The sequence below is a fragment of the Heterocephalus glaber genome, unplaced genomic scaffold (genome assembly GCF_053883595.1).
Source record: "Heterocephalus glaber isolate CG9 unplaced genomic scaffold, H.glaber_assembly_v1.0 deba00001457, whole genome shotgun sequence".
NCBI classification, from domain to species: Eukaryota; Metazoa; Chordata; class Mammalia; order Rodentia; family Bathyergidae; genus Heterocephalus; species Heterocephalus glaber.
This window is the reverse complement of record NW_028258305.1, coordinates 41,922,368-41,944,882: the sequence shown is the minus strand read 5'-3', so window position 1 is coordinate 41,944,882 and position 22,515 is coordinate 41,922,368. Positions and strand designations below refer to the sequence as shown.

Genomic DNA, 22,515 nt, shown 5'->3' with positions numbered 1-22,515 from the left:
TGCTATGTAGCTCAGGCTGGCCTTGAATTGCAGCAATCCTGCCTCAGGCTCCCAAATACTAGGATTACAGGCGATCACCACCATGCCCATGAAAGGTACACATTTGGTTGCTAATGAGTTCTTGAGCCCTGTTTGAGTGTGTACTAAAGAGATGGACACAGCCATGACCCAGGGACACTTGTGCAATCAAGCACAGGGGTGGGGGCAACAGGTGAGCAAGCCATGCGCAGGCATCTGGTTCCTTTAGAAAAGAGAAGCACAAGTGCTAGAGTAAAACTGTATGCCTTTATTCAACAGGAGTCATTGAGATACAGTTTGTCCATGTGCAGAAACATCGTACATTCAACTCTGAAGAAGGTAGTTTCTATACGACCCATAAAAGGAAAAGTGTAAGCGTAAGAGGAATAAAGATGACAGTGAGGAGCTAAAGGTAGAGTTTATCTGTCAAAGTGCTAAGGCCTATGTGCATAAAGACTTCAGTGTGAACAAGACCAATGTAAGGCCATGTCTTCCCTTCTGGTTTTTCTTGGTGCTGGTGAAAGGTATGTTACAGAGACACAGAATTAAGAGCAGTTTTGGAAAAAATAGATCAATGCACTTATGAATAGAAGTTTTTCATTTCTAGAGTTTCATTCGTCATGTACTCTGCAACTTTCATGGATTCTAGAAACTGAATTCTTTGCTCTTTAATCAGTAGTTTATTATCAGAGAACTATTATGTCCTTCCCAGCCTAGAACCTATTTTCTCACCTAACAGAGTAGACAAATATGAGACTGGAAGAATTTTAATTTAAAATGTGTGCAAAGTGACTAGATATAGGTTCAGCTGGGGTCACTATGAAGTCGCCAAATGGTTGTTGCCTGAAAATCTAACATGAAAAAGAATCGCTGACTTAGGACTAAAGCCCATCTTCATTTCCAAGCTCTAGATATCTGAAAACATGAAACTCTTGGGTTTCTTACAAGAACTTACCCGACATGTAAATTTTTATATACCATTCTTTCCACAGGAAGTATATAGGGTGTGTAGAATAAGTTGTAAAGTATTTTTATATGCTTTTTAATGCACTGCTTTCTTATTGGGCTAATTTGAATTTTAAATATTTAAAGAGAGGATCTCTAATTAATTTTAACAAAATGAAGTCTTGACTCAAGTTGGTCAATAGTGTCCATGAAGCCTACATCCATTTCACTTAACAGATACAGGTGTGTGACCCCAAATCCTGATTAGTGGCCAAAGCTGCCACAGTTCAACACAAAACCATCCCTTAACCCATGGAATGGCTGAAATCAAATTCCATGTTATGCTCATGGCAATTCACCCTAACAGGGAAACCCCAAACATTTTAAAAAACTTTAAGTTAATTCAAAATGTTCCTAAATCTACACCTCAGGTTTACCTTTCTTCAAGGCATCCTCCAGTTAAGATAAATATCAAGACCGTCCTCACTCCTGCCAGCTTCTTTTGAAGAACGAGGAAAATTGAATTTGAAGCTGCTGTTCAGGAGAACCCATTATCTTGTCACAGCTGATCTCTAACTTTTTAAGGTTTTCTCTGTCCTACCTACTAGGAAGAACTTTTTTTAGGGTTTTTTCAGATGAAGGATGAAAGCTATGTGGAAGTACACAATATTCCTTGGCCAATCCAGTATGAAAGAAACTCAACCTTCAACAGTCACCAGTTACTAGGAAAATAGAGGGTATCCACCCTCCCAGTTTCTGAACAGAGTTGAGACTACACTGAATAGTGGAATACATCTAATATCTCTGACTGAAAGGTGAATACAGATATCTTGGCATACAGAAACTGAGTTGCAAATCCAATAATCTGGATTAAAGACAAGTGGTGAGGAAAAATCAAGACTAAGCACTGACAAAACACAACCATTTATCCTCTTAAAACTTTTCTACCCCAAAAGTCCAAAAGAATTAGGATTTGCATCACTAAAATGAAAAGGTATAGGGCAGTGATGGCAAACCTTTTAGAGCTTTCAATGATACAACCAGGCTGCTGCAGCATGCGTGCTGTAGGTTTGCCGCCACTGGTACAGGGTAATGCTGAAGCCCTTTTATTTATTTTTTGCCGAAGCCCTTTTAAATTCAAGTTCTATGACTTACAAGAGAAAAAATAAGGCCAATTCTACAATGGAAGAAGGGAAAACCAAGAACACCCACTTTATCCCTTATGGAGAAAACAGGATACAACTCAAAATGAAGAGACAGCTCCTTCCCACCTAGATGATGAAAAATTATGCTTTAAAAAACTCCCTTGAGGGGGCCAGGGATTTAGCTCAGTGGTCCAGCACCTGCCTTGCAAGTGCAAGGTCCTGAGTTCAATCCCTGGTACCAAACAAAACAAAACAAAACAAAAAAACCCCTCCCTTGAGCTTCTACTGAGTTTGAACAGTGACAGGCAAGCTATGTTACTTACCCCAACTGTTATTTGAAAGGGTGTTAATACTGACTTGAGTTAGTCCTAAGGGACTGCTTTTGGCATGCCTCCTTGTCTCTTTAGATTTAAGAGATTTCTCAAAATCTGTCAATTCTATTCCCACATTCTCAAAAAAGGTAAATTTTACTACCATGACTGCTCCCTTCCCCATACCTATTTTTCATCTAGAGGCACTGGTTTTTCTTCATGTTTTGCTACTGCTTTGTCCAGCACCTCTAATACTTGTACTTTGTAACTCATTTGTACTTTGAACATGTCTTGGGAAAGATGTAGCACTGATTACTCCTTCAACGACAAACATGCTGTATGACTACTACTGTAGGAAGAACTTTTTACACGTTGCCTGACTGCTTTTGCTTACCCCTGCAAAACTGCTCTTTAGTAGTGCTTAGCACATAGTAGATGCCCAGTAAGCATTTGAATTAGAAACATGGGTTTGCCCATAAAAAATTAGAAACATGCAAACTCTAACTTCTGAAGACTGAATGAGGTCAAGTAGTCTAAAGAGCACTGAACAATTTCTAAGGCTCTGTGACGTGGGTAGATGAGGATCCAAGTTGCAACGGTCCTGTGTTCTGGTATATTGCACTTCCTCACTCAACCGCAGACCAACCCCACCTCTAGCCTCCATGTCACCACCTGCATAAGAACTTACTGCCCACGAGGTAGGCTGCCAACCTAAATGATAAAATGTCAATCAGCCTTTGTAAATGGTCATAATGGACGATTTATACACATTTAAAGAGCTCACCTTCATCTCTTACATTGGATTTACAAGGACGCAGATGTTCCCTGAGATTGACTGAACTTCTTTCAGAAACAGTGCATTTTCAGCTAAGACTTAGTATGCTGTTCTCTTCGAGGGCTGAACTATCTCCGGTGTCTTGTGTTATCTGGATGTTTGAAATTTCTGTTTAAAAAATAACTATTTAGTCCACTCTCTTTTTTGGTACCAGGGATTGAACTCGGGACCTTGCACTTGTGAGGCAGGCAGCAGCACCACTGAGCTAAATCCCTGGCCCTATTTAGTCCACTCTTAACCACTACTGGATATATGACCCTGCTGGGCACTGGAGTTTCTGATACCTTAGAATCCAGTAGAATATTACCACCCTCATCTCCTATTCCACAGATTTTCACCCAGCGGACTTGCTTTTTAGAAAATTATCTTTTTGGGTTTTTTTTAGTACCAGGGATTGAACTCGGGACCTTGCGCTTTTGAGGCAGATGGCAGAACCACTGAGATAAATCCCCAGTCCCTAGAAAATTATCTTTTTAAAAGCACTGCTGTGTATCCTTAATTTTCAAAACATGCCTTTTCTGTGAAAAGAGGAGCAGAGCAATTTGGGGGGAAAACTAGTGAACTACAATAAGCCAGTTTCATCGGACTTTAAGATACATACACCTATATTCCCAGCACTCAGGAGGACTGCCAGAGTCCGAAGCCAGCCTGGTCTACATAGTGAGTTCAAGGCCAGCCTGAAACTACAAAGTGAAACTCTGTCTCAAAAAAACAAAACAAAAAACCCAAACCCCAAGCAAAACAAACACACAAAAAAACCCCAAACACAAACAAATTCTTGAGCTGGGGATGGTAGTGCATGCCTGTAATCCCAGCACTTGGGAAGCTGAGGCAGGAGAATCACAAATTTGAGGCCAGCTTGAACTACATAGTGAGACCTTGTTTCATATTCTTGAAAATCTGACTATACCAATTTTCCTTTCAGGCCATCAATGAATCTACACATTATCCATGTTTAAAGAGGATATACACCATGATTTCCAAGGACCTACCTATCTAGGTATCACTTTGCTCCCCCGTCACATACTAAAATCCAGTATTTCTTTTACAACCACAAAATGGGTTCTGTTCAATTAGCAGTCTAAGTGTGGGTGATCAATCTCCCCTAACACTCAGCTCAGTCCTTATTTCCGTAACTGCTCTTGACACAAGGGAGTTCAAAATCCAAGGGTCAAATGCTGAAACAGAATCTAACCAAGGCAGAGATATTTCTCTTTGCACAACTATCTTAGCTCTTCAATGTCTCCATTAGTCAGGCAAGACATGACTACAACTATGGCTATGAAATTCACTTCTCAGGGAATTGAGAAACAAATCATATTTTCTGCATCAAGAGGTTATTTCTTCACATATGCCAGGGCCTGGAGGGGGGTGGCAGTGAATGTTTGCTAATAAATTATTAATTACCATGGAGAAAAAAAGAGAAAACCTATTTCCCCACTGAAATATTTCCTTATCATTCTGTTTTAGAAGCAAATAATGGGTATATCTAAGAGACTTTTTTGTGTTTTCTTCACTTTTCCAGTAACATTTCCAGTGTTTTCTCCACTTCTGGGAACAGATTTTGGGGACAAACATGGAGACAGAAGAATACGTAAGTTCTGAAAGAAATGCACTACCCTGGTTTATCGCCACATTCTTCACTGTAGTCCTTTCCACAAGGTCTGTGGTAACTTCCCGAACAGTATAAGGCAACAACTGAAGGCCTAGGCCTTTCCCCGCCACTCGGGTGTATGTCAGACCTCAAGATTCATCAAAAACTCCAAGGTTTTAATGTCACTTTTAATTATCTTTTACTCAATAATAAAATGAAAAATAATATATGAATACATACAATCTATATACATATATTTATTGCAAATACTTAAAATTTTCTTATGTAAAATGATTTTCTCTGTATTTGTGTAAAAATACGCCTTATTAAATGGTGCTGACACCAGCTTCTCTGTACATACCCTCAATTCCAACGTTAACAATTCCTTGAAAAAGGCAAGACACAAAAGTTCAGCATTTACCAAACCAGTCTGTACAAACCTTATAGCCAGAAGGAAAAAATAGCTTGTGGTAAATAAGTCAATTTCCATTTAAAATAAAAAATAAACCCCAAAACTATCCCCCTTATTGCATTTCTGGGAAATAATCTGAGTATCTTTAGAGCAACTTCCCTTGAAATAATGTGTACCTTAACAGTGCGGTCTTACATTAAACATTCCATATGTGAGAAATTCAGTCCTCCTCTGTCACTTTTTACATAGATATTAAAATATATATTACTTAAAATATATTACTGGAAAGCTATATTTAAAATTGATCTTTAATAGTTGTATCAAATGTAAAGCATTAAAAAAAAATAAAATAACCAAGACTCTAAGAAGCTATTGCTTCAACTTTACGAAATGTCTTACCCACTGCTTTCTTTCAGCGGGTATGCAGGTACTGAAACATGTCGGAGAGGACCCTGCCTACCATCATGTTTCTCAGTCTCTTTGGACTCTTCAGTAAAATGAGTTGAAAATTATCCTAGGCCAAGGCGTTTACTTAACACACTCTTGTAATGGAATGGAGACTTTCTCCTCCGCATTATGTCAATGTGATGTTGAAAGTGACCACAGCACTGGTCATTGACAGTGTTTTAGAAATAAATAGCAGTACGATGACCAGAGACCTTTAATTATGGCTAATCATTTAACCAAAGAGTTCTTTAAGGATCTCAAAGGCCAAAGAAGGCAATAATTAGCAGTTAGGATGTAACAGGGCATTACTTACTACACACGACACCGCACCTCATCCGGAAGGCAATGAGGTCTTCCTTTGGCAATCTATTTAAATCTGAGATAAGCTCTAGAACATCTCCACCTGCGTCTTCCCAGCCAATGTAAGCATATTTTTCCCCACCCCAAGGAAAGTTTCCCATTGGCCAGCTCTTATTCTTAGAAATGTTACACAGACTACAGATGGCTTCAGTATTTTGAACATAGGGGCTAAGGAACTGAAGTAGGGCGAACAAATCTGGGTTATTTGGCTTTATTTTCTACTTAACAGGATGAAGAATTTTGATTAATTAAAAATCTTAAGATTTGGGGTTTACTGGACAACTTGGAACATTTATAAATCAGACTGAGATGACACATTATGAATGCTCTTGCTGGGCTGAGATACCTGAGGGGCAGGGAGGGCATACTGTCAGCACATCCTTCAGACATACCCGCTGCATCCCTGGAAGGTGCCACTTAATGCTCGAAGATGTGCTGAGCATTTATTAAGAGTGAATTTAAAGGTAAAACAACTAAGACAGAAATTGCTTTAAAAGTACTGAAGTACTATACTGTAATAAAGGGGCCAGACTTTTTCTTTACTATTCAGTTTATGAAATGAATGGCTCTCAATTTGAAACCACTGTTTTTAAACAAATTAGTAAGTGGATCAGTATTTAATTTACTACCACTCTAAGAGTCTATTCTCTCATCTGGCATCTTGTAAAGCCTGACGCACTGTATCTAGCCGGCAATTTGTTTCTGAAGTATAACTAAATGCAAGTATTTTGCTGGGAATTGTTTAGGGGAATCTCATGAACAACAAAGCTTGGGACCTAGCTGCAGGGCTGGATCGAGAGGAAGCACCATGTGGTTTCCTCTGTAGATGGGACTGAGAATCCCTGATGCTCTCCTGGCCCAGTTATACTCCATCCATCTGCAGATAAAGGAATTCATTAAAGGACGCTTTTCTGGCAGTCATGAAGCAGAAAAGTCACTTTCATCAATGCAGACTGGTAATGGACATGCAGCAGGGGTCAATTCTGAAACATTCAGCCTCTCTAGGCACACAGGCCAGCTCTCAGCGCTGTCATGGGGGTGGAGCAAGCGGCTGGGCACACAGAAGTCTTCCTCACCAACAGGTTTTGTTTGAAGCAGGGTCTTGCTCTGTAGTTCAGGCTGACCTCAAACTCACAGCAATCCTCCTGCCTCAGCCTCCTGAGTGCTGGGATTACAGGCGTGTGCCACCACACCTGGCAACAACAGGTTTTTAAAACCCCACTGGAATTACCCAGGGCATTCAAGTTTGGGAGCAGGGCAACCCCAGTTTCTGTTTCCTACTGGCCCTTCACTGGAGAACTTATTTTATCCCTGGATGCTTGAAGCCTTTTAAACCTCTCAGGTATGTACGCGGTGGAAGAAAAAGGGAGGATTGAGGGACATCATATTGTCTTGGCTGAAACTGGAACAGTAATCAATCTTGTATTTGCCTTGAGCCACAACAAATGAGCCAGAGAAGAAAAATAAGAAACTGGAGTTTCTTAAGGCGTCTGGGGCAGACACTGCTGGAAAGCATTTGGGGGTGAGGTGGGCAGGGGTGGACAGCAGAATGGGAGTCTAACAGATTATTGCCTCCTTTCTCCTGGTCTGGAATGTGACTTAATAAAAAGGTTTAAATTGTCCTGAAATTTGTAAGAATCACATCTAGAATATTAAGTATAAACATAACTGCACCAGGTTGTATTAATATTACTTTACACATCTCAAATTAGGAGAACTGAAATAAATAAGCAAATGTGCAAACTGACAATCTTCTTAAAACCAAATTTTGGTAAACTATAGGGTTAAAAAAAAGTTCTTTAATCATGACTTAAAAAGTATGCATTCAAAAAAATTTAATCACTAGAGAAGGAGTTTAAAAAATTAAAAAAGAATTAAAAACCCACAAAATTTTGGAACTAACTTTCCTTCCTTGTCAGACCATCCCTTAGCCATTCACTGAAGCCCTTTTATCTTAGGCATCCCTAGCACAGAGAGCAGTAATTCTGTAACAGTGGACTTATTTTCAAAAACAGCAAAGTGTCTTGTACTATGTTTGTGTGCACATACGTGTGGGTAAGGTAAGATCTAGTAAGATTACTCCATCCTTGTCAGATGCCTGCGAGGTCGAAACAAGTTGAACAGAAGGAGCAAACATGCTGCGTAGGAGATTTTCTACCTATCCCAACGGCTGACTGTGAAACGCTAGGTAACGGGTTGGGAGAGAAGAGGTAAAAATACTACACCTTGTTTCTAGCATTAAGTGGTCTTCCACAGTTCTTTACACTCAGTTTAAGCTTCTGTAATTTAGTCCCTGCCCAATGACACACAGCTGAATGCATCCCGTCACTAACCCTTGCCCGCTCACTGCGTACTCTCACGCATGACAAAGTGCAGGGTGTTGTTGCAGTGCTGTCACCAGGCACAGAACAGTCACAAAGTGGGGCCCTGAGGCACTCCCTCCACAGGCCAGATCGTCCTTTCAGACCGGAGGGTGGGATTAGGGGACAGCGGGGCTCTGCATGGTGGCGGTGCTGGTCTGTGTAAGTCAAGAACCAAGTCAGGGCTTGCTGGGTCAGAAAGAAACACTCCCTGTGACATCAATACCTGTGGAAAACTTCCACGCAAGAGGGTTCCATCGAAGGTCAAGAGACTGAGCAAACTCTGAATCCAAATCTTCCAAAGGCCAAATAATCTACGAATAACCTACATCCAGACCCTGCAGACAAAATCAGCACGAATGGCCGCTTAACAGACCATTCCTTCCTTTTCCTAAGTTTCACAAAAGGCCAAAAGGGAGACAGCTTCCTTTCACCATGCGTGGCATTCAGCATTTCTCAGTGTCACGTGAAGTGGAACATACACATAATTTTAAAGAATACATCATCACCTAAACACTGAAAAAATGGTAACCAAATGTGACATATTTACATGATTTTTTAAGTGCAAACTTGTCACAAATTTACAAAGTCTTGCTTGACTTAAACTTACTATACAAGGTGCTCTTCCTCTAAAATCTAAAGGACCTGTACTCTGTATTCCTGATTAACATTTGTCTCTTAAGACAACCAAAACCTTATTTCTGTGATTCCAAAATGATGCAGAAACACATCTTGTTAACCCTACACTTCCCCCTCCTTTTACAGTGTGTTACATCTTTCAAGATTCATTACCGAACAACAAGGCAGGAGACGCACAGTTTGGAGGGGCCGATGCAATCATCATGGCAGAAAGCTCCACAACCTTTGCACATGATCATGGCTTTCAACCGGCAGTAACATTTTGAAGGTGTGTCCTCTATGCTGTTCTCCTCAGGAAAGGTCTGAACAGGAATTGTCTGGCCATGGCTGCTGGGATTCATAGCTTGGCTAGCAGGGATGGTAGTGACAGTCACTGAGAAAGACATGACATCACCTACATTGCTAGACACCTGGCTACCCGGTACAGCAGAGTTATGGTCTGCTTCGGATGAGGTGGAGACATTGATCATGCCTCTGTAGCTTGGCCCTATCTGTGTGGGGCTGCCATACAACTTTGGGGTTTGCAGTGGTGGAAGGAGTAGAGGCTGATGGGTGGGACTGTCTGCAGGCAGAGAAAAACCAGTAGAACTGAACAGCTCAGGGCTGCTGCGCATTGCCTTACCCCTAACGGCCTGTGCCATTTGTTTCTGTGCTGCCTGAAGAAAATCTCTGGCTAAGGTCTTTTCATCAAATGTCTGGCCTCTGGGGAACAGGTAATTCTCCTTGCTTAGAGTGGCATGCTCATTCACTGGTGTCTCAGCCTTCATGGTTTTGTTAGTTAAACAATCATTGCTGGATGGGGTTTCTCTACTGTGGGGTCCTGAACTTGTGTCATGCTTGCCAGGACTCTGGGCAGCCTTGGGCTCTTCCTTCACCAACACAGAGTCCTGCTCATCACCAGTACTCTCTTCATCAGTTTCATCTTCTTTGCCACTACTACTATCTCCTGTTGTGTTTTTACAATCTGAATATCCCATTCTCAAGGCTTCAGTGGGGCTAGTTAGACAGAAGCGGTCTTCGGGGTTTATAGAATGGCTCCTTCTACAGCTCTCTGAACTTCGGCCATAGGTGGAAATATTCAGTAAGTAATGACCTGCCATTGCAGGTTTGGATGTCCTTCTGCCAGCAAAACCCAGCATGAACCTCTGGCTTGTGGAGATGTCCTCTAACTGGAAACCTGAGTGAGCAAAGTTGAATTGGGAGGGAGGCACAAACGAGAGAACATTCTGCCTCCGAACCCTCTGGATGAGAGTCTGAAGGATCTGATCTTGGGTTGCTTTACTTAGTCCTTCTTGGTACTGGTGAGTGTCAATGCTAGAGTCCCTCAGACCCTTAGCTGAAAAAAGTTGCAGGGGCCTTTGAACCTGGGGGAGCTGTTTACTTTGCAAGGTTTTCCCTAGCTGCTGGATGACCACTGGATGGGGCTGTCTATCACTAACCGCCTCTCTGGTGCTGTTTTCTGTTCCAGTGGTACCTGTAAGTACCCCTACCCCCTTTTCCTCTTTTGTTGTCAGTGGAACAGTTTTCATTTCAACTTTGGTGAGAGGCTTAGGCAGAATTTGCTCCATGGGAACATCTTTGCCCTGGAGAAGCTGAGTAACTAAAGGATTATTAGCAGGGATACTAGAGCTTGATCTTGAAATGGGTCCATTCATATTTGCAGAAGTTCCTGGGGTTTTAAGGCTAGAAGATGCTGAGGGTGGAGCTGATCCAGTAGATGCTACAATTACACTGGCCTGGGGTACAGGGAGCTTTTCTAAAGTAGTTGTTGTCAATAAAGACGTCAAAGGGGAGGGAGTCATATCCACTGGAGCATTAGCAGTTGTTTTTGTTGAGGCTGAAGGGTTGGGTGTATTCTTACTAGAACAAGCTTTGGATTCAACTGTGCCATCAGCTACGAAGCAAACAGGGGAGGCTCCTGAGATCAGAGCAGGCCCCTTCGGAGAAGGACCTCTCTCCTGTCCACATGCATTGAACCTCTGCGGGTGGCTAGGGGAGGTCATTGTGGCTGCTGCTCTGGGGGGGTCCGAGCTTTCATGACTCAGTTTGTCTACATGGGCTGGTGATGCAATGTTTGTGCATGCTCCACTGATGGCAGGTGCTGGAGGCACTGAGGGGGTTTGCTGTAGTTGTGCTCCAGAGACACTATGAGGCTGTGTCTGGCCTGGGGTCTTGGTCTCGGGTTGGGGTTGAGTGTCTGGACCGCGGGGTAAAAGCTCTCTCGAACCTCCCCTGCTTCCAGTTCCTGCCAGTTCCAGTGTAGGGCCCTTTCCAGTTGCACTGACTCTGTCTGAGGCTGGACTCCTTCCTCTGGCGGTTTTCCTTTCACCACCCTCTCCGGGACCTTGTCCACCCCCGGGGCCTGGGCCGGGAATGGTCCCTCCAACTGAGGCGGCTGCAGCGGCTGCGGCAGCGGCTGCAGCTGCAGCTCTCTGTGCTTTGACCAGCTGCGCTTTTGCTTTGATGTCTGCAAGAGTTCTGGCTCCTGTTCTGTTAGGACTAGTGATGGGGACTGGAAAACGAGCCCTGGGAGAGACCTGCGATGTAGGAAACGGCATGGGGGAGATTCTGGAGACCGGGATCTGAAAGAAGTAGGGCGGGGAAAACACAACGGAGATTAGTATTCATTTATAAGACAATTTCATTACCACTTACATTTTAGAGAAGATGGCTCAAACGGCACCTGTGAGAAGCGTGGCGAGGGGGTGATTGAGCAACAGAAATGTGTCTAGGGCCCTTCCCATTATCCCCACCACACAGGGCATCACACACACAGTGTCTGCCCAGGCTGGCATTACATTCATCGGTGCAGCCTTTTACAAATGCTAGGTGTGGGGGTGCACACCTGTAACCCCAGGACTCAGTCCAAGGCCAGCCTGGCTACATAATGAGTTCAAAGCCAGCTTGGACTACATAGAGAGACCCTGTCTCAAAAAAGAAAGTATGCTTTGGGTTCTATTCCAAAATATACAAATTGGAACTCACAGAAAAAATACATTTCTAAAAATCTACTTTTGATAAACTAATGCATTATCAGGTTTGAAACCACCACTGATTTCCATGTCATAAAAATCTGACTCCTGGGGCCGGGGATTTAGTTCAGCGATTTGGCCGCCTGCTGCGCAAGTGCAAGGACCCGAGTTCAATCCCCAGTACCAAAAAAAAAAAAAAAAAAGTCTGACTCCCTCTCCTAAACACTACTTTAAGTCACTATAGTTAATTATAATGCATTGAGATAAAGGTATCTAGTTGCTAGTTGAGTTTAAAGGAGCAAATAATTGTTCAGAGATGTTCTAGAGTATTTAATTTTTTAAAAATTAAGCCATTAAGGTCTAAGAAAATGCATGCCATCCTTCTGGAAATCCTTACATTAATAGTAAGGCCACTAAGGGCTGGGAATTTAGCTCAGGGGTTCCGCCTCCTGCCTCGTAAGCGCAAGGTCCCGAGTTCGATCCTCGGTACCAAAAACAAAACAACAAAAAAAGTAAGGCCACCAAATTTTTTTTTGTTAATTTCTCAAAAGGTCGGCAGTCCTGGGCCAGGGATTTAGCTCAGTGGTTTTGGCGCCTGCTGCGCAAGTGCAAGGACCCAAGTTCGATCCCTAGTACCAAAACAAAACAAACAAACAAACAAACAAAAAACGTTGGCAGTCCTGAAAATTGATTCTCTGTAACTCACAAGTTCAAGCTGTGGGATTGTAACAGTTGTCACAAAGCGCAAGTGTTTTACGTCATGAGACACACTTGATCTCTTGAGCCTGAGCTGGCTCTATACCAGTAGCATATTTACTCCGCACACTGCATTTCAGAAGCTGAACACAGTTAAGCAATTGCTGCCCTCTGTTAATGTCACTGAGAAGAGACTACAGGGGAAAATAGATCAAACTCGAAAACCAAACACAACAAAGTTACCTAGGGTAATTTTATATAAGGATAGGCAGTGGTACCTAAGAACAGTCTTGAGTGTGGGACCATATCTAGTATAATAAATGGTATCTATCATAATGGCTGAAAATGATTAATAACATGTTGATATCAAAAAAGACAAGCATTAAAAGAGGCTAAAATTTTTCATACTTAATAGGTTTCATTTATTTGTACAGACTACCTCATGTGTGCATAATTTGTATATATTACAAACTTTATACATATATAGTATAACAAGTTATAACATTTGTACTAAAATTCAAATTTTGTTATCTATTTAATTTTGGTTAAAAGGTTTTGCTCTGTTATAAATTACATTAAGCTTTGCTATACAGATAGGATTTGAGATAGAGTCTAAATAAGAGTAAAGCGGGGCCGGGGATCTAGCTCAGTGGTTCCGCCGCCTGCCTCGCAAGCAGAAGGACCCGAGTTTGATCCCTGGTACCAAAAAAAAAAAAAAAGAAAGTAAATAAGAGTAAAGCAACTTTGGGCCGGGGATTTAGCTCAGTGGTTCTGGTGCCTGCCTCAAAAGTGCAAGGTCCTTAGTTTGATCCCTGGTACCAAAAAAAAAAAGAGTAAAGCAACTTTAGGAGCAATCTTTTTTATGAGGATGAGGAGGGAGGTAAAAGTAAAACATGGAAAAATTTATAAATTTAATAAAAACATAATAAAATATAAAATTGTATTAACTTGGTGAGAATAATTTTAATTTTTAATATAGAATTTCTGTGAGTTAGCAGAAAAAGTACAGAATAAAGTGTAACCCCGCTTCTTTACAGAAGACAAAATAGAAAGCAACCTAGTGTTGCTTAAAGTAAATCTTCAGCTGTAACTCAGCTTTTTTTTTTTTTGGTACTGGGGATCAAACTTGGGACCTGAGCTAAATCCCCGGGCCCATGTAACTCAGCTTTGATTGACATTCATTAAAGAAAAATTTCTAATATTTTTGTGAGAAGAAAAGCAAAGATAAAAATCAGACCATCTGGGAAAGCCTACCAATGTGATGTTCACAGTAAAACAACAAAAAGCTTAAGAAAGGAAGGAAGGAAGGGAGGAAGGGAGGAAGGAAGGTAGGTGGGAGGGATTCCTTAGTGCTGAAAGCACAAACCTCAAACTGAAAAAGGGGTGGAGGGTGCAGAGGACCTAGTCCCTGGGTTCAATTACTAGTACTGAAAAATAACTTTTGCCTTTTTTGTAAAGCAAAGCTGGAGAGGTAACAAATTTTTAATAAAATTTTAATCAAATGAAAAAAAATGAGGACCATCAGACTACTAGTAATAAAAAGCACTATGTAAGGTATTAGTGAGGTAGGGCATGGAATGCATCAAGTGTCAATAAGTTAAAGTTTCCAAGGGATATTTCCTGATAGGATTAACTCTGGTGAATAAAAGGGAAAGAAAAGTATTTTATGGGTTATTTCTATTTATATCCTAAAGTGAATGAGTAATGCCCAATGCCTGGGTTCTTGGTAGGCAAAATAGTATTGTTATTAATAAATACTACTTGTTAAATGATTAAACTACAAATTAATAATAAGCATAACCCCAAGTGTTAATAAAAAGTCACGAGGGCCGGGGATTTTGCTCAGTGGTTTCGCTGCCTGCTGCGCAAGTGCAAGGTCCAGAGTTCGATCCCCGGTACCAAAAAAATAAAAATAAAATAAAATAAAAATAAAAATAAAAAGTCACGATCAGGAGTAAAACTGTATTTGGGTTTCAAGGGCTCCCCACTGGTTAGACGTAGTCTTTACATATTAAGACAGTCAGAGACACTACCTCAGGCCCTTTGAAATGCAGCATGGTATGTCTAAGTGCAAGTTAATGCCATATGCTAAGCAGGAGAGCTCAGCAAGGCTACTCCATTTCATTAATATTCTTCAAGTAATCAGTGGGAGAGAGAACTGCCACAAATACTTAAGTTTTATGTGAAGGAGCTAAAGGTAGTTCTGCAACCACACAACATCAAACTGGGTAAGCACCAAGGCACACTGAAACAGTTCTTGGAAAAAGATAAGATCTTTTGATCACATCAATGGCCTCCATGTACTTACTGATATTTCTTATTTTGACTTGTAAGAGAATAATTTCCCGGTCTTATGATTCAAGAGTAGCTAGCACAGGGGAGTGAGAGTGGCTGACATTAGACACCCGGGTTCCTTAGTCAAACTGCAATAAAGTTCTGTAGGAACGCAGTTCTAAATGCCTGCTCACCAGTAATTTCATTTGTGTAAGATCACTGCTAGCTGCACACCAACATCAATACCACAATCCCTTGAAATTGGAGAGATGTGGCCAAAATGTGAGTGCTCAGGCCATCTCTCCTCTTCAAGTGCTCAGCCGCACTCTCTTACCTTGAGAGGTGGTACTTTTCGCACTTGCACCCGGTCCCCTCTATTAAGAAAGGGCTGTGGCGAGACCTGAAATGGCTGCTGGTGCTGGCGATCCTCAGTGACACGTGGCCTCTTCTCCCAGCTTGCAGGGGCGTCTTCTTGAGCAAGGGCAGATTTTCTCTTGAGGCTCTCTGGGCTCTGCTCAGCAAGAGTTGCCGGAGGTTCTTTCACACTGGCTTCCTGTGGACCTGCTTCTACTATGGGTTTCATTATTGCTTTTTCCACCCCAGGACTCTTGGGTTTGCTTGGGGATGTAACTACAACTTGCTGGCTTTCACTTCTGTTATAATTAGAGGCTGTGGCGAGATGATTCTCTTTTTCAGACTCCTGCTCAGCACAGGCAACCGGGCTCTGCTCCACGAGGCCCTCAGCCTTCGGGCACTTGCTGAGAATGGTTAGCTCATCCGTACTGCCAGCCGAGGCAGGGAGGGGCTCTGTGGACTGGAAGTTTGGCTGTGCCTTTTCTTGGCTTTCAAGCTTTTCTCTCCTGACCGGCGATGGTGTTTGCACTGCTTCTTCTTTACACTCTGACTGGGGAACTACAGGGACTTCGCTGACAGGTGAGACCTCTGAAGGAGGCATGGGTTTTGGCTGCTCAGCCGGGGTTTTCTTTGCTTTGGGATCACCGGGGGAAGATGTCAATTTCTTTGAATCTTCAAGGCTCAATCCAGAACTAAAAGTGGAAGAAGAAAATATTCTAGTTGAGAAATGCCCTATAGGATTGAAAGGATTCTGAGAAAATGGAATGTGAACATTTCTAGAAACACTTTTAACAGATAATAAGTTTTTTTATTTTTAAATTTCACTGTTAATGGGGGCCGGTGATTTAGCTCAGTGGTTCCACCACCTGCCTCGAAAGCACAAGGACCCAAGTTCGATCCCTGGTACCAAAAATACCCAAAAACAAACAAACAAACAAAAAAAATTTCACTGTTATTACTAATAGAGAATGTTCCACAACCAGAGTGATTAGACTCCAATCCTGGCTGATACTAGCTCCCCACGTGATGTTAAGTGACAAGCCTTCTGCACCTCAGTTTCTTCAACTGTACATTGGGGTTAATAACTTTAGGGTGTTGATACAACAGTTAAGTTATTCCATATAATATTCCTACACACCACATAATGACAGCTCAGTAACTGTGGTTACTGGTGTTACTTCTGCGTATGAAGGGGTCACATTGTCTAGAGGTATCCATTACAGACTACCTATGAAGACCTGAAGAAAGGTCAAGATCCATCCAGCCTGGGATCTGGGTTTGAACTGTGATCAGTTCTGCTTTGCAGTAGTTGTGGAAAGGATGGTCCAACAAATCTAAGACTGTAGGAGACTGGCTGTCAATATCTGGAAGAGGCTGAGAATTTTAACTTAGTTATGGGTGGGTGGGGGCTTGTTTGAAGCCGACTTCTGTCCAGCTCAAAAATTCTGACATCACATGCTGCTGAGCTCTCCTGGGGGTTTAGGTCAGTTGGCATTTTTATAGTGTGGCCTCATTAAAAGTTAACTAATCTTTAAGGGTCTTTAGTGATTCTCAATGTTTTAAACTATTATATAACAGACAAAAATCATTGAAACCCTCTCTGGTGACCTCAAAGAATCAGTACTGTACCTCTGAGATGGAACAGCTAAAGACAAAACTGGCCAGTAGAAAAAAATAGTTCTATAAAAGCTGGCAAAAGTAAACCAGTTGAAAACAAAAACTGCTCTGATGATCTACCTACCTAGCCAATATAGAAAAAATAAACAATTACTACAGAATTACTGCTAGCTGTAATAATGGTCCAATTACTTCTGTAGCTCAGTGCTTATACCAATAATGAAGACAAATCAGCCCTTGAAACTTTTTTATTTTTTGGTGTTTGGAGACAGGGTCTTGTGATGTATTCCAGGCTGGCCTTGAACTCACTATGTAGCCCAGGCTGACCTCAAATTTGCAGTGATTCTCCTGCTTCAGCTTCCTGAGTTACTGGGATTACAGGTGTGCACCCTGCCCCACGCACATGAAACTCTTAGTATCAACAGAAATCTATCCTAAATGAGTGTGAAAACGATCAATAAACACCACTTAGAAATAAGAAACAGACGTCTTCAGTTCAAGCTGTGGTTATGGAATATCTTTTTTTTTTGGTACCGGAGATCGAACTCAGGACCTTGCATTTGTGAGGAAGGTGGCAGAATCACCGAGCTAAATCCCCAGCCCTCTCTTTTTTTTTTTTTTTTGGTACCAGGGATCGAACTCAGGTCCTTGAGCTTGTGCAGCAGGCGGCAAAACTACTGAGCTAAATCCCTGGCCCGCTTATGGAATATCCTTAAGGGCTGCCAGTAGTATGCAAAAAGAAGAGAGAGAGACTAACAGTGGGGAATTTGGGTGTTACTTCCTATTTTAGACCAAACAGCTCCCTTATTTATCATTTATTTAAATGTTGCCATTAAGATTTCATGTGGACTTTTGGTTAGGGAAAAAACTGATTATATCCTTTTGAAAAGAGGCTTTGTGTCTTGATTCAGCAATGCACACCTCCAAGAGTACCTTTTCAGAGGACAGATGTTTACATCTGGGAGTAATGGCCCACATAATGGCATTCCTAGGATTCCTGAGTGGTTCTGAATAAGTTACATTTGAGGATAAATACTATAAAAATGCACAGAACCTTAGTATTCTTACATCTTACAAAGGTATTGGAAGAAAAGCCAATCTATTTCAAGGAAGGGGCTTTTAAATCAAGAATTTTCTTTAAAAGAATCCATCTAGCTATGATGCTAGTGATATTAAGGGTCAAGGATTATGAGTAATGCTATTCTGTGCACATATGATTCTTAAAAAGGAAAATTCTCGGTAAAGAACTGGTGAAATAAAAATTAAAGACAAATGGGCACTAGAATTTCTGTTATGGTAAAGAGATGAAGCACCATATAACATATGTGTCAAAATTTTAATATGTGGTTTGTAAAACCTGTCTTACTATTACCTCTGACCATAGTAGCTTTCAAAGAATTGTTCTTTCCATGGCTCCACTTTTTTCTCCTTCTCAATCTCTTGTCGAATTCTCACCTGCATCTCAGGTGTAAACTCACCTGTAATGAACCGCAAGAATGATACTGAATACATGTTATTTGTAACTATACATAAATCATGAGAGACTCATGCAGGAATCAGAATATTACCATGTAAAAATAACAGAAACTTCCCAAAGTATGTCATTATAAAGGAAGACCTACATGACACTGTGAAATAAAAGTCAGTCAGCACACTACTCAGTGTAGTTTTCAGCTGAGGCTTATCGTGTCTTTTCTCTGGGCTTCCCGTGCAGCACCTTCCTCCTGCTCCAAACATCATATACCATACTTATATCTTTATCTCTAACTTTGATTTCTAATTTATTTTCCACTGGCGCGGGGAACATGTTTTAGGTAAATAATGCCAATGGGAAAAGTTAGGTTTCTTCAAGGAAAATTGTATTTTAGGCCTTTTACCTCTAACTGCAAAATGAAAAGCCATGGCCTACTTAAAGGTATTTGAGATGCCAATAAAAAGGAAGTTATTCTCGAGCTGTTAGTTTTCTAATTTTTGTAGAAATTGTACTCTTCTAGTGTCTAGCAACAAGACACTCAGTGGGCCAAACCCCAGCTGCTCTGATGACGCCATTTATTTGCGTGCACTGCCAACCGCCTCAGTCTTTCTTCCTGCATCGATAGAGAACAGGGAAGATGCTTTGTGGGCAATCTCCTAACCTGTGACTTAAGTGGGCTGCCCCCTTTATACTCTAATACCTGAGAGGTTAAGGGATAAGAGGAAGAAATGGCAGAATTTGAAGTTTAAGACTTCCTAGGGGTAAAAAGAAGGAAAGGAAAAGTATTAAGGGGACTGTGGACATCACAGTCATGGGCAAAGGAATATGAAAAGACCAAGTTGGCTGTCAGAATCCAACCTAGAATTTCTGGTGTTGATTCTACTGTGGATCATAGAATGAGGAATAAAATGTACTAAACTCTGTAGACATTTATAGTGTTCAAAGCTTTTGTTGCTCATAAAATATGATCACGTGACTATAGTAATCAACTTGCTTACATGTAAAAAAAAAAAAGCAGCAATGATAATAACCAAGGAATCATTGTTGACAGCACCTACTCATGCAAGGGCTGGGGGGAGTTTGGTCTTAAAGTACCAGTAACTGGTATGTTTTAAAAGTATTTATATAATTTCAACTCTTTCCAGAAAAATGGGTGTCTGCCTAAGGAAATCTGAAAGGAAGAAGCGACTAAAGAAAACAGAGCAAGAGATCCATCCAACACAGAATTTGCTCTAAAAGTTGGTAAGATGGGGTGGGGATGCAGGTCAGCAGAAGAGGCCCTGGGTTCCACCTTCAGCCCCACCTCCCAAAAAAGAGGCCAGGAAGTTAATAATAATGATGAACATACGCATATATATATATATATATCTCTACCCACTGATCACTTTAACTCTAGTTGTCAGGATGCAGTAAAAAGTGGGCAATGGATAGCATTTCTAATGATCTTAGATGTCTATTTTATGCTCCTCACACTTGTAACAAAACCTCAACACTAATGCTCAGGTACTACTCTAGAGCAATTGAACTCACTGACAGTGGTGCCTAACACCTATGTTTTTAAACCCTTGCCAAGTATTTCTGAGTAGCTCGGGTTGAGAGCTGCTAATGCTGGCAGATATGCTGCAGGGCTCACACAAACAGTAACTTTTATATTCTGTTATTTGTTCTCAGTAAGCCTAAGGAACTAGGCTAAAAGCACAGCACACATGGCACCAGTGACCACAGTGAGAGTCATTCTCAATCACAGTCCCTCTTTATTAAAATCTTCTGACTGATGTTTAATGGTACACTTAAGTGAACTCTTATAGTATATGAAATATATCTCAGTGGTACTTTTATAAGCAAAGTTCTCACTGATCTCTTTTACTGTTGGTGCCCCTGGGGCTGTTAGTAATAAAGAGGCTGTCACACTGCTCGCCCAACTTGATGCACCACACCATAAAATACTTCTTCAATTTGCTTATTTGGGAGGTTATTAGCTTTTCAATTCCTAGAGATAAAAGTTACTCAAGCAGGATATTTAAAAATAGGGCCTAAAAATCTATTTTTAGTTTCTCAGGTGACTACATTAAAGAAACACTGCTGTACTCTATCAGGAGCCTACCTGGTTATACAGGCTCCAGAAAATGTCCTACGTGTTTCACACAGGACAGCTAGTCCTACCTTTTGGCAACTTTACCTGCAAAAATTGCTCAAATATCTGATAAGGTGAAGAGCCCTTATTGGGGTTTCAAGTTCGCACAGCTCCTGGGAGATCACATGAGGCAGAACACTCACCTTCTGACAGTCTTTCCTTCCAACCTTGGGCTGCTGAAGTGAAGAACTCATTGTTGAGGGCTGAGCCATTCAACTTCATCAAACCATCTGGACCAATCTGGGTCAAAGAGTAAACCAGGAAAAATGTCAAAGATCTGTGGCACTCAAACCTTTCTGATTCGTGGCACTAAGAAGTTGGTATCAGCTAGCCACAGCAGCATGAACCTGTGATCTCTACACTCTGGAGGCTGAGGCAGAATTGGTGGTTTGAATGAATGAAGCCTCAGGAACTTTTGGAGACCCTGTCTCAAAAAATAAAAAAAGAGCTAGGGCGAGTGATTTAACTCAGTGGTGCTGCCTACCTCACAAGTGCAAGGTCCCAAGACAAAAAAAAAAAAACAAAAACAAGATAGGAATGTAGCTCAGTGTGAAGGCCTTGGGTACTGCTGGCAAAGAGAAACTGGTATCATTGTTGTCTCAATGCAGTCTAGTAAAACAATGATTTCAGAATCATTATTTCCTAACATCTGTAATATTCCAAGTAATTAATAGTTCCTCCTCCTTTAAAAATCATGAAAACGGGGCCAGGGATTTAGCTCAGTGGTTCCGGTGCTTGCCTCGAAAATGCAAGGTACCGAGTTCAATCCCTGGTTAACCCCCACCCCGCCCCGTCAAAATCATGAAAACAAGATGAAAGCAGTTTCCCTTATAGTAAAGGATTAGTTATGTTCTCCAATTTACAGTAAGATATTAACAAAGAATAATAAACCATGACAACTGACTATAAATTTAGCTAGTAGCCCTACGAACTTAACACTGGGTTTCCCAAACACATTCCTTACTTTTTCTACTGTAAATTTTTACTTTAGTGTAATAGCAGGCTGTGCATCTCAGTACCTTTCCCTGAGAGATACAGGAAGAACTCTTTGTGCTTACCCACTTGGTAGGACAAATGGCAAGATGTGTGCACATGTGCAAAAATCTCAAACTGGGGTTTTCACTCACACGATGCTCCAGCTAACACGTTTTGTGTATGTTTACCTGAGCATCACAGAGGGTATAATACACCCAGACTCCTCTAGGATCTGTTTTTAATAAAGTCTTCTTGGGCCAGGAGTTTAGCTCAATGATGCTGCTGCCTGCCTCCCAAGCAGAAGATCCCGAGTTTGATCCCCGGTACTAAAAATTCTTTTTTGATTTTCCTGGTACAATGGTACACGAAAACTCAGATTTGCAAGTTTTGGAGGAAGACAAAAGTGAATCATCAGATTACTCATGCATGGATGATGAGTGATCCATTATGTACATGTTTTCATAACCGAACAATGTTATGGGTGGATGATGATGATGACTTTGACATTGGCCATGTGAGTCAAAGTTCTTGTGACAGTGAAATGGAGGACTGACTGACACAGACACAGGTAATGCAGACCTCCTTGATTTAGATGACAAAGAAAACAGCAATGTGAGTGCATATTTGACTAACTGCAATGTTGCAAAATGGTCATACAACCAAATGGAATGATCCAATGCTAGAACTGAGTCCAAAAATATAGTGAGGATCTTGGCAGGGTGAAACCCCTGCACGGAATGCCAGCACTGCCATTCAATGTTGGAAATTGTAACAGATGAAATGCTGTAAGATGTTGTGAAATACACAAATACCAGTAAAATGTTTACTGAAATACCAGTGGAATGTTCTGTATGGATTAATAGATATATTAAAAAATATTTTCATTATGATACCTTATTAGCTGAACTGAAAGCATTCATGTCTGCTGTACTTGGCAGGGATTTCTGATGGCA

General features: G+C 41.3%; 1 protein-coding gene across 1 annotated transcript in view; it reads right to left on the bottom strand.

Annotated features, from left to right (window-relative positions):
- Positions 1 to 266: 266 nt before the first annotated feature.
- Positions 267 to 22,515, bottom strand: part of Asxl2 (ASXL transcriptional regulator 2) — a 146,641-nt gene continuing 124,392 nt past the window's right edge. The window contains exons 9-12 of the mRNA XM_021253585.2: positions 20,731 to 20,827; positions 18,352 to 18,457; positions 15,343 to 16,054; positions 267 to 11,648 (exon numbers count right to left, since the gene is read on the bottom strand). Of these exons, the coding sequence (XP_021109244.1) occupies positions 9,216 to 11,648; positions 15,343 to 16,054; positions 18,352 to 18,457; positions 20,731 to 20,827 (3,348 nt within the window). The 3' untranslated portion in view covers positions 267 to 9,215. The remainder of the gene's footprint in view (positions 11,649 to 15,342; positions 16,055 to 18,351; positions 18,458 to 20,730; positions 20,828 to 22,515) is intronic.